The following is a 16,927-nucleotide window of genomic DNA, read 5'->3' as shown; positions in this document are numbered from 1 at the left end:
CTTGAAATATCTTTGTTTCCGAGTACGCATAAGACGCTCTATAAAATCTTGACTTAGGACCACCTTTATCTTAAGTTATTTTAAATATTTATTTAAGACATACTCATTATTTCTCCCTAATGCAAATACATAATATCTTTGAGTGAGAAACCAGATTGAGTGCTTTTTCCCTTCTTAATGTGAGTGCAATTTAGTGAGACCCTCCCCTAGGCTTGTGCCGCTCATCTGCGGTAATTCATGCTCATTTTGATTTTGAGTTTCGGCTTTATGGCATGCTTCGTAGGATTTCAGATTTAGGAAGGGTTGAAAATACACTCACCCACACACACATCCACGCACACCACCACACCACCGCTGCATGTGGTCTTGTGGAAAGTAAAATCGCATTCGTCCTGCTTGGCTACTAATTTGTTTATATTGCGCCGCCTTCGGATTTGTTTATGCAACCTTTTTTTTATGACACACATGCCCCGGTGCCGGTGCTACAAACTGTCAGCTACTTGAAGGCAATCCTTTTAAAAGAGGCCGCCGATATTTGACTTGTAATTAATATGGAAAATTACCCAAGACTTCCCTCTCATTTCCATGTCCCAAGTGGCGTATGCGCGATCTCGGGAATTGCAATTAGTCGTCGCCTGTCTCCGGACATCCTTGATGGTAAACAATTTTAGCATTATTCACTAGCTATTTGTTTAAACATTCTTAATGGGTGAGACGGGTGCATTCTTAACAAGAGAGTGCATTTAATGGCGAAATGCAAATTCAGAAGAGAAACGACTGAGGAAAACCGTGGCCCGGACAGCTTAAAGTGTAAACAAAATGCCCGAAATGTTCACTTATTATAAAATGCAGTGCATTCTTTTTTGTTTTGGCCCATTTCGATGCACTTTGCTTTAGCGTTTTGGCGTTGTCTTCCCATGCTCCTGATCCCCATCCTCGCCCACAACCCGATCTCCGATCTGGATCTGATCGGATTCGACGTCGTCGTCGTCGTCTGCTGCACACATGTGCGCCATAAAAGGAGGCCCAGGCCAAGTCCGGAGGATGAGCACCGACTGCGACTGACACTTCGATTTGCTATTGCTATTGTTGTTGTTAGGGTTGGTGTTGTTGTTGTAGTTGGTGTTGTTGTTGTAGTTGGTGTTGTTGTTGTTGTTGTTGTTGTGCACGTGTTCTTCTGCCGGCGGCACAGTTTGTTTATGCAACAGCCTTGGTCCTAACAGTTCTTGGTAGGAATAACTTCACAACAAATTCATCAACTAAACTCTAAAAACTCTAAAGTTGTATACTCTAGGTGTAAGAGGGGTATATTTACAATATTTACTTGTTGAAATTTTTAAAATTTGATTTAAATATAATTAGGATTTTTTATTCGTAGTAATCTCTTGACGAAGCCTACATTTTTCAGCTTAAATGTGATAAAAAACTTCCACAATTTTAATCAAAGAGTGGTTATAACTTTTGGATTAGAGATTTTTGGGCCCTATATTTATACCCTTGCAGGGTATTACACTTTCAGTCAGAATCTTAAAATGTAGGAGTCATTTCCGATCCAAGTCGATCTAGCAATGTCCGGTCAAAAAATAAATTTCTTTAATTTTTTCAAAATTCCTAAATTTAATAAGGGCTTACATCGTTAAAATTGTATCAAATTTTTAAATTTTTTAAAATTCTAAATTTAGTATGCAGATTTGTTAACCCAAAAATCTAGTATAGGACATTCTTCCGAACTAAAATAAATATATTTTGGCATAGTTATTAGTTTTTTAAAATCTGATTTGTCAAACAAAATTGTCATGAAAGTATATCTATAAAGAATGCGAATTGAACATTGGCTTCAAATAGTAATACAATATCGATGTACATATTTATATTATATTAACAAGTAATTGTTGTGGGAAAAATTGTATATCCATACTATTTAATATTTTTAATGTTATATAAAATGTTTAATAATTTCTGAACCTAATTTACTTAGACATTTTTTCTTATCATTCTTTCCTCTTAAATAATATATTTAAGAAGAGCATTTCCCCATCGATCATAGTCCATTTCAAACCTGATGTTGTTTTTAAAGTTGTGCTCTTTGTTTTATGGGATAGGCCGGGTCCAAAGAGGAGGGTTCCCCCAAATAGGGATTTGAGCCCGCGACATTGCCTAATTGCTGTGATGCCAGGCATCAGTGGGGTTTTCCCCTGGTTAGGGGATTCGTTTTAGAACGATGGCTTTGGTTTCTATAGGTAAATCGTATATTTTTCCCCCAACCGAACATGAATTGCCGTAAACAAACACGAAAGCAAAGTACAAATGATGCCTATTTATGTTTATTTTGTTTTGAAAATTGTGCGTTTAATTTATAGTTAATTGTTTTTCAGCTTTTCATTAGCCAACCAAAAAACCGGAGCGGTGACTGTGTGCGGTCCCCGAAAAAATTCATGGGAATTCAGCCCACATAACCCGGGGCGGATGAAATTATATGGATGGATTGGGTGGAGGTGGGAGATGAGGATGAGGATGAGGATGAGGATGAGGCCAGGCACCAATTGTTCGTGATGATGGTGCTATTTGCGCAAGTTGATGGTGCCCGCCCCCTTTCCTCTCTCTCTCTCCCTGTGTCCAACAAAATGGCCACCCACCTCAATTTCGAATTCAATTTCCAACTCAATTTCAAACAGCTGCTGTTTGAGTTAAAAATCTTGCGCAATGCTAATTCCAAATCGGATGCTAAATCCAACCACCCCGCTCTCGGTGGCCACTCCTTTGCTTATTTGGCTTTAAATAAAAAAATCATTTAAATGATTTTTGGGAACGGGGCATCATTCGGCTGCTGCTGCTGCTATCCATGAAATTGAATGATAAATGTTTTGGTTTTTGTGATTTTGTTTATTGTTCAAATTTCGGGTAAAAAAATTTCAAATTTTTACCGCATGCATAAAACGATTTCGGGTTTTTGCTTCTCTTTCCAAAAGTTCCTATATTTTTTCGGTTTTTTTTTTAGTTTATCGCATTTTATAGACGATCATTCAGATCGCGCGAATGTTGAGTTGAGTTCAACTAGCACTAGATGGATGGTTTGTTTTTCGCGAGCTGTTTAGATGGAAATGTTGTGGTAGAGCAGACTGAGAGGGATCAGGCACACATGTGTCCATGTTCCTCCATTGGGGAGCAACTTAATTAACATTTTTAATGGACCTGCCGACTCGTAATGTCGAACAATTAAAGTCCGGCAATAGGCATTTGTTTTGGTGCCTTGCCTTGTGCATTTTTAGGCGTTTAGTGAGTGGGTGAGATGTTAGCATTTTCCCCATTTCCCAATGGTTTCAGTCTTATCAGCTGCCTGAGGAGCGCCTCTGAGCAGGCGGAAAACACTTGAAGATCCATTGATAAACAGAGTCAGAGTCACTTTGGGTATGGGGATCTGTTTTTCCCTTGGCATCGAAAAGTGTTTGGATCGCGAGAAGAAAACAACAAAAAATTGAATGGTGTCGTATACATGGATAAACACTTTAATGAAACCGTTTCCTTTCTGGAAAAGTTTCTTATGTCTGAGGAATCTTTTTTGGCTGAGCACCTGCAACTTACTTGGCTCGTTAATCGTTTGTTTTCATATATTTATTTCGAACAACATAAAGGTGCTTAAAGCCTGTTTAAGTGCCCATTGCTTAGTGTAAACAGTTGGAAGAATAGATGCCTTTTTCTGAGTCATCTGAAAGAGTGGGTGCTTTGAGAATTTACAGTGGACTCTCAGTTCAGAGGAATTGGGGGAAATATATATTTAAATTTATGAGAAAATCAATAACTAACAAAAAAAATGGAGTCAGTAAATAAATGATTTGCGAAATTGGAACTTTAAAAATACATTTAAACTCTTATCATTGCATTTGACATATAACTTCATTTCAGGTTAAAACATAGTTGTTTAGTTATAACTAGGAATGGTATTGATATTATTAAAAATATATTACAAATTTCGTAAACTTGTATACATTTACATTTTCTATGTAGAAAAATAACGTGTTTAATTATAAAATTATTATACTATATAATGCTTTTAAAAGAACAGGGATAACATATATCGTACAACATGTAAATTTATTTATTATTATATCTATATTAATTAATTTTCAGCAATTTCCACGTATACCTGGTATAAAAACTGACTGGGAATCTAAGTAGTTAAAATATCTTGTTAATAAAACACTCTCCTTAAGATTTAATATAATGCAACCATTAACAAGTCAATATATCCCTCGTCTGTTGGCCTAATTGGCCTTTTATCATTCGAATTACCTTGAATTATCTGCAATGCATAAATCAACATCCATTTTGTGGAATAAAGAGCAGTTTAATGCCTCGTTAGCTTTCGTCACTAAGCTGAGCAATTTAGGTTTCAAATGAATTCCACCTACTTTTGCTTAGTGGCCTCTCGTTCTTTATCTTTTTTCCTTCAGTTTTTCTTCTCTATTTGTTCTTGCCTTTCCTTTTTTTTTTCATAATGATTATAAGAAGAATTTCTTTTCGGATTCTGCCACCCAAAATAACGCCTATCGGCCACACCCAATTAGCTATTAGCAGCAATTTTCAATTTCCTTTCTGATGAAGCACATGGCAAGAGAGCAAATTACATGGCGCACAAGATGGGACATTCACTTTTCCTTAGCTTTTCATTTCTTTTTTATTTTTCCCTCCCTTACCTTATGCTCTTTTTGCCCCGTTTTTCTCCCTTTTTGAACTCAGCGTCCTGGCTGGTGCACACGTCCGCAATTGTCCTGAGCGCTCCTCCTTATTCGATTCGAAAAGAAGAACATTTTCTTACTTATTCCTGTCGCTGGGTGGCTGAGTGGGTCGAAAATAAAGCCCAGACGAGCGACGGGCGCAAATGAACGGCCATTATGTTTATCCGAAGTGAAAGCGACGGCTGAAGTGAATTTTTAACGAGGCAAAAGAAGCCCGTCGTCGAGAAGTTGCCCAGCAGTGCGTTGCAGTGAGTTGCCAAGTTATCCTGCCGGCCAAGGACATGCTTCAATAGAATAAGAAGAAAATTACACTTAAACGCTGCGGCGTGTCGACAGCATCTCCTGTCGTTGACTTAGGTGGTCAGCTTTTTATACTAGAGGCAAAGGTTACTCTTATTTTTCTTAGATGTTTGTCACGCTATGGAGATTATTTTATTATGGGTAGTTACTATTGTAAAAAACCTTTATATATATTAGTAATAAATAATAAGCAATCTTTCATAATAATAATGAAGTGATTAACCAGATCTTAAAATTAAGTCTTGTGATCATAAGTTCTTTATTTTCCTTTTCTGGTTTTCTATTTATTTTCTTCGATTAATTAATAAGTGCGACGAATCCTAACTTCTTCTTAAGCTATCATTGGTGGAAGTATATATGATATGATATTTTGATAATATTTAGTATTTTTCCTCCTTATAATTTGTTACAATTCCGTAACAACTTAAGAACATTTAGTATTCGGCTTGTCACTTGTAAGTTTTATTCCGCTCCTTCCAGTTTCCACCGGGCGGGTAACCAACTTTGATTGGACTGCTTTCAAAGGTGACTATCTCCAAATTGCCGGTCAATTAACCATTTCACCCAGAAGCTCTCTCATCTCCCTCATTAACCTGTCTTCATCAATCTCGACTGCTGTGCATAAGGCAAGGAATTCCAGTGGAGAATTTCAAGTTTATTTGCCTAAGCCGTTGACAGACAAACAGCTTCGGATCACCCTTTCCGTGGCATCACTCATACGCCGTGTGCGCCATCTGCATTAACATATCATTAGGGCGTGCGTGTGTGTTTGCCTGTTTATTGACGCTTTTGTTTACAATAAAGCGTAATCATGTGTTACAAATACCAATAATAATTCGAATGGGCAATGTAACCCTAGCCAGCTAGCGCACAGCATCCGAAGCGGGGCGTCGCACCCACTTCAATGTCAGTCCGTGAATGCATAATGAGCTAAATGTAAGAATGTATGAATGTTTGTAGTATAAAGGCCATATATAGAGTAGAGGCCTGCTCCACGGTTCGTGTCTCCGCACTCTCGCCTCAAGTGCACTTGCCGGAGACGGAGACCCCGCCCGGAGTCGTGTAAACATCCCATTTGGTGTCCAACATCCAAATGGCGCTGAATCTGGCACTGGCGCTTTCATTGCAGGAAGCAACTGTCTTTTGGGTCAATTTGTTTATTCGAAAATATGCGATTTACCAAAATGTATAAGGGATATACTTATCTGTTTAAAGTATGTAAACAAGAACTAAAAGCTAATAAATAAAATAGGAAAATGCCTAAATAATTATTTAAAATTATATCATTTTAGGAATAGGTTAAGACAAGAAAGGGAAGCATTTTATTATTTAACATTAATGAGGTTTATGTGACTTTTATTTTGTATTCAATGCAAAAATATTACTTATTTACTTAAGATTTTCCCCTTCCTTAAATCTTAATTATTACAGCTAAATCTTTGACTAAATCATTTCAGAGGGACAAAACATTTTCCCAGGTCTTCAAATATTTTGAAAGCTAACGATTTGGAAAGCGCATACTTCGTAGAAATATATACATATGTATAATGATTTTGAGCAATCCATGACTATATAATGATCATGTTGAAATCCCATTAAATGATGATCCCTGATGAGTAAGGTTCTCTAAATATATATATCTTTATTTTTGGCTTTTGAATTTTTTGCTCAATTCCTAAAGAACACTTGGACTGGCACTCAGGCGCCTTAAGTTGTATTGTATGCCCATCCCATTTGGATTCATTAAATACTTAAGTAGAAGCTCAAGTGCCAAGCTTAAGTGTACGGGGTTATTATTGCAAAAAAAATGTATATAAAAAGCCAACAAAGGGCAGGTCAAGTATTCATAAAATAAGAACATGTGGTAATAAGGAAATGTTATTTTGAAATGAAATAATGTACATAAATTATATCTACAAATTTAATTACTCTAAGTGAAATTACAACAGTATTTTAAATGTCAAACAATAATATATTTCCTTGATTTTCTATTTTATTTATTATTTCTTGCCCATATATATATGTTTCTGCTCCGTTTATATTGTATTACATTAATATGTATTTATTGTCTCTTCTTTATATTCGAAATTCTTTTCGATGCTTTAAACACTCGAAAAGTTGTATATAATATCATTACAAATAATGATATTGTAATTACTATAATAGCCATGACATCCAGTAGATACAATTGGTACCAGGGAAGGTTAACACCCTCGGCCACCATATGCGGTGCTCCTCGATGCTCAATGACATAATCTATCCAATACATGGCTGTATCCATAGCTCTGAGAGGACGATCTCGAAAGATCTTGGAAGCTCGATCCATGTTAGTTTTATATTTGGGATTTGTAAGTAACTCTTTGAGGGCCAATTCAAGTTTTTCCTCCGATATGTACCGATAGTCCAATCCAATGGCATAACCAGCAGCTATGCCCTCATTTATGTTGGAATTCTGATCGAAATAGAAGGGCATTCCGAGCACAGGAACTGCATGATGTACTGCCTCCTGCATGCCAAAGAGTCCGCCATGAGCTATGAAAACCCTCACCTTTGGATGGGCCAATATGTCGGCTTGTGGTAACCATTTCTCCACTTTTACATTTTCGGGGAGATTTGCCAATTTGTCGTTTTCAAATTTCCACAAAACACGTTGTTTAAGCTCTGGCAAAGACATTAAGGAAGATTTTAACCTTCTCTTCGGGCATGTCAGAACTTCGTACTTGAGATCCTGGAAGAGTAATAGAGTTTATATAATATGTATACTCTTTATATTAAATAAGTCTTACCCAAACTGAAGTATATAGCACCGTGTTCCGCTTCATCGAGAAACTTTTGTATATGTCCTGGCAATTGTTTGGGCGGCAGGATGTGCAGTCCTCCCACAGAGATCATGTTATAGGGCATGGGTCTTGGTGAAGTCAACGGCATATAACTATTTAAAAATATAGCTGATATATTTCTTTCCAATTCCTTAACCCTTGGTACCTCTGGCAATAAATTTCCAAAATACTTTCTTAGAATGGCATCCTGTTTCGGATAATAGAAAACTTCTCTATGCAAATCCTCTGCTGCTCCAATTACAACATTTTCCAGTCTCTGCCACAAGGTCATTTTATCAGTGCAGGATAGAAAAATATTGGGAACATACGATAATGGAGTTATAAAGCCAAAGATTTGGCTAAAATAGTTGGCAAAGGCAAAAGTTGAAATGGTAATGACCGGAACTTGGTAGAGATGCCCAAATATTAGGGCTCCTTCATTGTAAAACTGTTCCACCAGAAGAAGGTCATATCTTCCTACTTTATCCTTGGCATGAATTAGCTTTTGAACTTCGGGTTGGCCCAAAGCAAAATCCGTTGACTTAATGCCAATGTGTTGGCCCAATTTCATGGTTGTCCATTTGGGTACATCAACCATGTCCAGGGCCGAAGTGGTCTTCATTAGATCGGAAACTGTTTGAAATATTAGTTATTATTATTATAATATAGTACAAATATTTAAGACTTACTATCAGCCCATGTGTTATAAAGTGGTAAAAGAACTTCCGTATAGTTGGCTCCCAGGTTTTCCTTGGCCAACGAATATGGTGTTATAAAGGTAACCTCATGTCCACGATGCACTAGCTCTCTTATAATGGCATTTGTCATCATAAAGTGACTTCGAACAGGTAGAAAGAAAGGTGCCAGGATTCTGGCTCCTTCCACATGTCCACAAAAGAACAATAATATTAACCTGATAATAGTTGCAAATAGCTGGAAAATAAATTAAAGAACGGTGATGAATTTTAAATGTTTGATTTGAATTTCAGATATAAAAATGAAAAACTCTATTAATTTACACTTTAATACGAGTATCACTCGTTTCTTTCTATTAATAAATGTACTAATTTTTGTTTCTTGAATTTAATCACTTTACAAACCATTTTTTTGGCTATGAAGCTACTCCTTCTATATCTTGATCACTGGCCAGTCAACGGCATACTGATCTTCTTAACATTTTGGGTAGCTGCTATTTTTCCACTGTTAATCTGTATAATACAGCCAGGTCATAACATGAAGATGAGTTCATTTCAAGATCACAGCTTGACATCGATAAGAGAAAGACATTTTCCAGGTTTATCTTGGAAGAATGTAGGTGGTTTATTTTAGGGGATTTTTGGCAATTGTTATCTTGTCTGGAAGACCAGAAGTCGTTCAGTAGACTTTATCAGCAGTCTCCCTAAGATAAGGTTGCCAAAAATATATCTTATTGCATTTTCTTGTAGATTTTGTACATAAATATTATTACTTTAATCTTGTCTTAAAGATACCCATCACAATATACTCTCATTTATATTTATATATAATATTTTGTCTTGTATTTAAGTGATCTTCAATGGGGGATATAAAACAAGTTCAAGATTTTCCATTTTAAAACTTTCCTCTTCAACTTTATGCTGCACACTTCCCAAAGCGATCAAGCTAAACGATGGGAAATCGTAAATAAATCATAGGCATTTGAATAAATTAAATATTTATTTCCCGGTGCCAACACCCACACACGTACGATTGGTGTGTGGTAAATGATGCTCCTAAACTGGATGCTGGTTTCCTTGTAAATCCCAGCTATATTGTACAGTAAACAAATCGATCGGTATATGACCAATGTGCATACGATTATAAATGGTTAAATTGCAATAAAACTCAACGCGCCAATTTGTAGGCAATTAAATTTTATATACGATCAGGAATTTCGATGGTGGATTGCTCCATGACGTCCGGACTTGGTCTTCGGAGTCCCACAGACTGCTCTAGGCTGGGAGGCATCGATCATTCAATTTGGCGTTGCAGACTTATTATTGTTTACTTTGTCATATTTTGCCAATGTGTTTTTATTGTTCTTCGGTCCGCATTCGTACTCGTATTTAGATTGCCACTATTTGTTGCTGCATGCCAGCCAGCAGTGATACTTTGTTTATTGTCTCGGCCAGGCCAAATAAATGCAACGGCTTTTCTGCGGTAAATTTGGCTTCTACTTCTTGTTTCGACTCGGCCATAATAAACCTTGATCGGCATTTATACCCATCTGTGGGGATTTACACAGAATAGAATATACGAAACGCACTTGCCGGAGGGAGGATGGACTCAAGTGGATAAAGTTATTGCGAATTTCCAAATCTATGCGGATCCACTTTGGAGAATGCCCCATGCAATGGTCTCAACAGCCTCCAAATGCAGCCATAAAATGCCCAAATGCCTCGTCCCCCCCGTTCCCCGCCGTTTGAACCCAAAAGTGTTCCATCAAAATCAAAGCTTTTAAGCCGCGGCCTGAAGTGTTTCGCTTGCGTTCTAATTTGCCTTTGGCGTTGGCATCGGCATCGAATGTGCAATTAGCCGCTATTACATTAATAATACGCGTACTTGTGTCTTCGACAGCAGGCCAAAACCCAATGGTAATTGAAAATTCCGATATTTTCAATATATATGGAAATTGAAAAATAAATTCAATTGAAAAGCGCACATTTGGCCAAAGTGAATCGTTTGTGCTTAAGAGCTTAAAAGTGCGCATCTTGCTTCATTGCATCTGTATCTTTATCTATTTGTGTTTGTATTTTTTTTGCACTGAGGGGAAAATGTCATCTGAAGGTAAGAAATATTTTAGATATGGTAAAATAGTTTCGATCTTTGAATAATTTACTTGGCATTGATTTTATAAACGACTTAAATTAAGAACATAATTTAAGCAAACGAGTAAAGTGAACAAAGCTGAGGAGAATCAATAAATATTTTTCATAGTGAACAAAAAGGATGAAGAGAAACTCAAAAACTCAAAAAATTTATTGAATTTTTAATATATTATATCAACAAATTCTTAATTTTTGTTTTCATTCCATATTTGTATCTCCTGTTTTTATTAAGATCATTGTTCATAAGCATCTATTACATAATTTGTTTTACCAGATAGTATTTATATTCTTCATTAGTGTACTTTTTCGACCTTCTTTAACGCCCGGCGACAAACATGCAACTGGAAACCACTGTCTCCGTCGCGGATGCACTGGCTCCATGGATCATGTAATTACGCGTGTGGCTTTGTTTACAAATCACGCCTTGTCGCCGCCTCCGGCCAGACAGGACACTCTTGAGAAGGTGAAATATGTGTGAACGCAGCGCCGGACTCCTGGTCCTGCGTGTGGCCACAGTGGCTAATTGGGATCGCCACTCGAGATCTGTCTAGACATCTGTTCTGCGGTGGTCCTGTGCGCCAAGTAGCTTTGTTTGGACTGCCACCGCGGGACATTTGCGACACATTAGTTGACCACTGTTTGGGAAACAAATGTTGGAAAAGCGAAGCACGCCAAGCAGGAAAAACCGTAGGGGGAGTGGAGACCACACAACGCTCCGAAATAACACAAAACCGTACTCCAAATAAGCAAAGCGCAGTAACAACAAACAAAGCTACACAGGGATGAAAATTCGATTGAAATGAAAATGTAATTATTTTTTGGCTATGAATTCAATAGTGCAAAGAAAGACAAATAAATGAATAATAATAAGAATATTGTTTACCTTTTTTAAGTAAATAAAAGGGATCATTCTTAGGTCGCTCTTTGAAATTCCGGTTTGATTCCAACTTGAAACTTTAACAGATATCTGTGTTATAAAATTCTGAAATTATTTAAGAAATATTAAAGATTAAAGATTAATTCTCGATCACTTGTCTAGATTGATTCTGCTGTTTAATGTATGTAATTAAATATATTAAAATCGCTTATACCACCAACATATTTTCGAAATATAGCCTTTAGACTGCATTGAAAATATTATCTTCTACTTTACAAATACCAAATAAATTGTAACTATTTTAATCTAATATAAATTACAACATTTTCAATTAGAACATTTATTTTCTCAGTGTAAATTGATGCTGGGGGAATGCATTTAATGTACTGGCGGAACTCCTCAGCCCATCCATTCATACATTTATCCTCATCCATCCATCAGGGCCATCAGGTGTGTGGTGGCGTTGGCTTGGTGGCTGTGGATGTGAATGTGAATGAATATGTGAATATGGGATGTGAACATGAATGTGAATATGGTTGTTCCACTGCCGCCGCTGCCGTTAGAAGCGCAATTTGTTTATGCTACTTCGTGAGCAATAAAAGCACAGACGGTCATGTGGGTGGTCGTGGTCCCACCTTCGGGTCTTTTGGATTTTATGCAGTCGCTAGTTATGATGTACCATTCCATACATCTGGATGGGATGTACAGACATATGCCAGGAGGGGGATTGATGGTTTGGTAGCGCCCGTGTGCTAATCATCAGCAGCTCTTTGGAGCTGTTCATGTGGAATTAATCAGAGCATTGTGTTCCTGGACTGGTGTAGCCCTAATCCCTGTGGGAAACAAATTGAGTTCTAATTGAATTGATTTCCAGCGAAAGCGGCCACTTGCAAGTCTCTGAACGATCTGAAGCTAGCTGTAATTCTGAAGTGGCTGCCGAATAATTTGACATAATGCTTCTTAATGAAGCGCTGCTATCTGCGTCTGAGAAAGGGTGCAGCTACTCAAGTCAAGTGAGCTCTCGTTGAACTCCAATGGGATTCGGCAGTTTATTGACCTCGAAAATATGGCTCCCAGTTGGGAGTGTCAAATTTTTACGCCCAACAAAAATTACTGAAGATGTGCAGCAATTGTTTCCACAGATTAAAAAATAAAAGTAAACATTGGTATACAACATTTAGAACAGTTTTATAACCTTGCAGCGTATTATAATTTTAATTTTTTTTTTTTACTTTATTTTATAAAGTATATATATTCTTGATCAGCATCAACAGTCGAGTCGATATAGCCATGGCCGTCTGTCTGTCTCTCAGTCGTAAAGCCATCTGAAAATAACTTTCCAGTAAGTCTACTTTATACTCTGACTAGAATATAAGTCGGAACGAACCGGATCGAACGACTATAGCTGCCATAGGAAAGATCGTTATAATAATAAAATATTAAATAGAGTAGTGAATAGCTTTCTCTCTCTGCCCCTCTCTATCTCAGACTCTCCTTCTCTCTCTCCCCCTCTCTAACTCAGACCCTCCTCCTATCTCCCTCTTTCTCTTTTTCCCTGCGTATCTCTAGAGACATCTCTTGCTCTCTATCCCTCCTCCCATCTAAAGCGGGAACTCATTCACTCTCGCTCTCACTTTCTCTGTTCTCTTCACTCGGAGGCTATAAATACAGACTCCGCCGATGCGCTTGCCTCATTTTGTTCGCGGCCTCCCCCCTGTCAACATCTATGGCGAAAGAGATAGTGATTACACTTCGACCCCAAAAATATCACCTCACCATTGAAATACTCTTGGATAACCAGGAAAAAACTGAAAGGGAATACTAACTTCGACTTCTCGAAAATAGCTTGCTTTCTTGTTTATACTATCTTTAATTAAAATTTGACAATAAGTTTTATAAATAAAAAGGCCATAATTAATTATAGTAAATATAGTAAATATAATATATATAGTAATGGCCCCTACTTAGATATCGATAAACAAATTTATTTACTCAAATTATAGTCCCAAGTATATCATCATCCACGGGTACTGAATCCCAAAGATACGATCTACACATGAAATCGCTTGTTGTTACTTATCTGATGGAGTAGCTTTTGCTATAAAACTCCATGAAATAGATCAAGTGGTTCATTCGGGGAACATTTAAGTTACTAAAATGTTTCAACGGTCGCGTTTTCCAAAGCAAATATTAATCCTCCTGAAAATTTTGAGCCTTTCTGTTGAAATTCAGTATGAATTAGAGTTTGAGGACGACAAGGTTTTTACTAAATGTTTGGATAACCCGAACGGGTTCAAGGACATACATGGATTGTTTGATTTTACGAATTTTTCCTTCGAACTTGGTGCAGAAGGTCTCGTGGTAGGTGGAAAGTTTACATCTGTGTGGGACGTAGAGCCGACTGATCGCATCGAGGTAAATATATATTTAAATAATGACCAAATACTACATTATTATTATAACTCTTTTAGCTCCGTTCGAAGACATTATATTGGGAACGTGGCTCTTGGCAACCGACAATTCTCAATGTTTATGTTTCTGATTTCTGCAAAGTGATGTACGACAAGAACCAGATCTGGTATGATGTTCTGACAAAACATGTCTTCAACGTGGAGGAAATTCGAGACAAATGCGTCACACATAAAGGAGTAAGTGGACATCAGTTCAAAGGACTTCAAATTGGTGAACAGTAATTAAATAAATCATCTTCAGACCTTATTTGTCGTTGAGCCGTATTTGATGAAGATCTATTTTGGTGCTGGGATGGTGTTTCCTTCTGGACGGCACCGTATTATACTTAATATGGTTGCGATTGATCTGAATAATGTAACACGACCAAATGGAGTATGCTTCGAAATAACGGGTACATTTTTTAAGATTCCAAATTAAATTAAATAAATACAAATATACTACTATATTTATATTTGCGTTTTTAAATCTTTAAACATATTAGCCTATAAATGATTATCAAAAAGTCTTTGAGTATAAAGATAAATTTATTTTGATTAAGGAAAGTCTTTAAAAGATAATATTATATATAAACTATATATATATTATAGTAAGCTAAAAAAAGTATGCCTAAAAGTGGGTCATACTCCAGATTTTTTTCATATTCCAAACCAAAATATATAACATGCTAATTCGAGTTTCTTTAAGTAAAAGTTTATTAAAAGAATACCCAGGCTTGCATTTTTAATTAAACTTTTGGGTCGTTAGACATTTTTTATTTTCAAAATTATTTCTGATTACATATTTTCCGCTCATCATGTATTTTACATTGCAAGCTCGGTTGCGACACCTAGCGGTGTCGACGGTCCAAAGCGCCCCCTGAATCCCAATCTCCAAATTACATTCCAACAGTTATATTTCTTATATTTAAATTATTTACAAAAAAAAATTAAATGAAGCCAGAAAGCAATTAATTTGGAAGTGTTCTTTAGCGAGAAATATTTAGGTAGATATTATAAAATGGTAGAGAATTTATATTTAGAACCGCTTTCACTTAAATACAAATTTGGTTTATTTTGTTGAACTAGAATCAGAACTTTTTTTAAAGTTTGAATTGAAATATAAAATTATTCATTATACTGTGCATATTTGAATATATTGTACATATCATATTCATGTGTCAATATTTAATTGTCAATAATCGATTTTTATTTTACATTACAATATACAATTATTTCTATACATTGGAAGTATTTTACATGTGGGTAAGCGTAAGCGACATCTATCGGAGTCGATGGAGTTTCAATACTATTTTACTTTCTCACATTGTTTTTAATTTTTAACACAAATATCTACATTTGTGCTGTCACACTTATGTATATATATATATAAAAAAAAACCCGTGCCCTCCAAAAAACGTACAAATTATAATTAAAAATAAAGATTAAATGACTGCAAAAGTGATTAAGGAATTAACACTTTAACATTAAGAAACATTTTAAACTAAGTATTTTATATATAAAGAAAATATTTTAAGGGATATATATTAAATTGAATTAATAACTAACAATTTTCTGGTTAGGGTAAAATAACAATTATTAAGCAACTCTTCTTGACAACTTAATTATAGTCAATCTAAATATAATCGTGATCTACTCCACAGAGCCTTGTAAAGATGATCTTTACATGAAATCACTGGTTACTAATTATCTGATGGAGTAGCTTTAGCTATATAAACTGCACCAGATACAGGATCGTGTAGCTCACTCCCGAGTAAATAAATTATAAAATGTTTCAACGGTCGCGTTTGCCAAAGCTAATTTTAGTCCTGCTGAAAATTGTGAGCCTTTCTCTTGCAATTCTGTATGAATTTGAGTTTGAGGATGATGAGGTTTTTACTAAATGTTTGGATAATCCGGACGGGTTCAAGGACAAACATGGGTTGTTTGATTTTACGAATTTTTCCTTCGAAATGGGTGCAGAAGGTATCGTTGTAAGTGGAAATTTTACATCTGTGTGGGACGTAGAGCCCACTGATCGCATTGAGGTAAATATATTTAAATAAGGAGTAAATATTGGACTATTAATATAACTTTTTCAGCTCCGCTCGAGGACATTATATTGGGAACGTGGCTCTTGGCAACCGACAATTCTCAATGTTTATGTTTCTGATTTCTGCAAAGTTATGTACGACAAGAACCAGATCTGGTACATCAGTCTGACTCAACATATCAGCAACAAGGAGGAAATTCGAGACAAATGCGTCACACATAAAGGAGTAAGTGGACATCAGTTCAAAGGACTTCAAATATGATTGGTGAACAGTATTTAAATAAATCATTTTCAGACCTTATTTGTTATCGAGCCGTATTTGATGGAGATCTATTTTGGTGCTGGGATGGTGTTTCCTTCTGGACGGCACCGGATTATAATTAATATGGTTGCGATTGATTTGAATAATGTAACACGACCAAACGGAATATGCTATGAATTTGTAGGTACATTTTTTAAAGTCGTAAAGTGAATGCCGCAAATATAATTAAATTTCATATTAATAACATATAAATATATAAATTGCATTAAATTTTTCGCTTTTGAAATTTTAAACAACGAAAGGATTCCGGGGTTTCCGTTTTTATTTTGTTAGTCCGTTTGTATGCTTATGTCTGCAATTGATTTAAATCATGTAAAAACACTAAATGTAATATGCTTTAAAACAATAGTCAAGTTATTAAAATTATTAAAAATATAAAAAAATTCCTGTTAAACTTAAATTAAGCAAGACAGAAGTAGGGGAACATTTTGATAATTCCACAAAAAATATTGCATTTGTGCTGCCGCATTCATACAAACTTTATTGTTTGAGAAGTCCAATGTTTACTATCCAATTTTGATGGGCGG

At 36.0% G+C, this 16,927-nt stretch overlaps 3 protein-coding genes across 3 annotated transcripts; 2 read left to right on the top strand and 1 right to left on the bottom strand.

Moving 5' to 3' along the window:
- Positions 1-6,056: 6,056 nt before the first annotated feature.
- Ugt49B2 (UDP-glycosyltransferase family 49 member B2) lies at positions 6,057-8,686 on the bottom strand. The gene is given in 5 exon segments (XM_086832032.1): positions 6,057-6,176; positions 7,195-7,698; positions 7,700-7,764; positions 7,823-8,488; positions 8,545-8,686. Coding segments are annotated over 5 exon segments (1,497 nt in total).
- Positions 8,687-13,711: 5,025 nt separating this feature from the next.
- LOC110188471 (uncharacterized) lies at positions 13,712-14,495 on the top strand. The gene is made up of 3 exons (XM_020958200.2): positions 13,712-13,993; positions 14,050-14,226; positions 14,291-14,495. Exons 1-3 carry the CDS (start codon positions 13,736-13,738, stop codon positions 14,465-14,467), a joined length of 612 nt encoding a protein of 203 aa, XP_020813859.2. The 5' UTR covers positions 13,712-13,735; the 3' UTR covers positions 14,468-14,495.
- Positions 14,496-15,789: 1,294 nt separating this feature from the next.
- LOC110188470 (uncharacterized) lies at positions 15,790-16,575 on the top strand. Its single transcript, XM_020958199.2, has 3 exons — positions 15,790-16,073; positions 16,128-16,304; positions 16,374-16,575. The coding sequence occupies exons 1-3, from the start codon at positions 15,816-15,818 to the stop codon at positions 16,548-16,550; spliced, it is 612 nt and encodes a 203-aa protein (XP_020813858.2). The 5' UTR covers positions 15,790-15,815; the 3' UTR covers positions 16,551-16,575.
- Positions 16,576-16,927: the final 352 nt, after the last annotated feature.

The sequence above is a fragment of the Drosophila serrata genome, unplaced genomic scaffold (genome assembly GCF_035046125.1).
Source record: "Drosophila serrata isolate PLE 108 unplaced genomic scaffold, ASM3504612v1 contig_241, whole genome shotgun sequence".
In the NCBI taxonomy this organism is placed as follows: Eukaryota; Metazoa; Arthropoda; class Insecta; order Diptera; family Drosophilidae; genus Drosophila; species Drosophila serrata.
The sequence above is the reverse complement of the archived record's forward strand: the minus strand, read 5'-3'. Positions and strand labels throughout refer to the sequence as shown.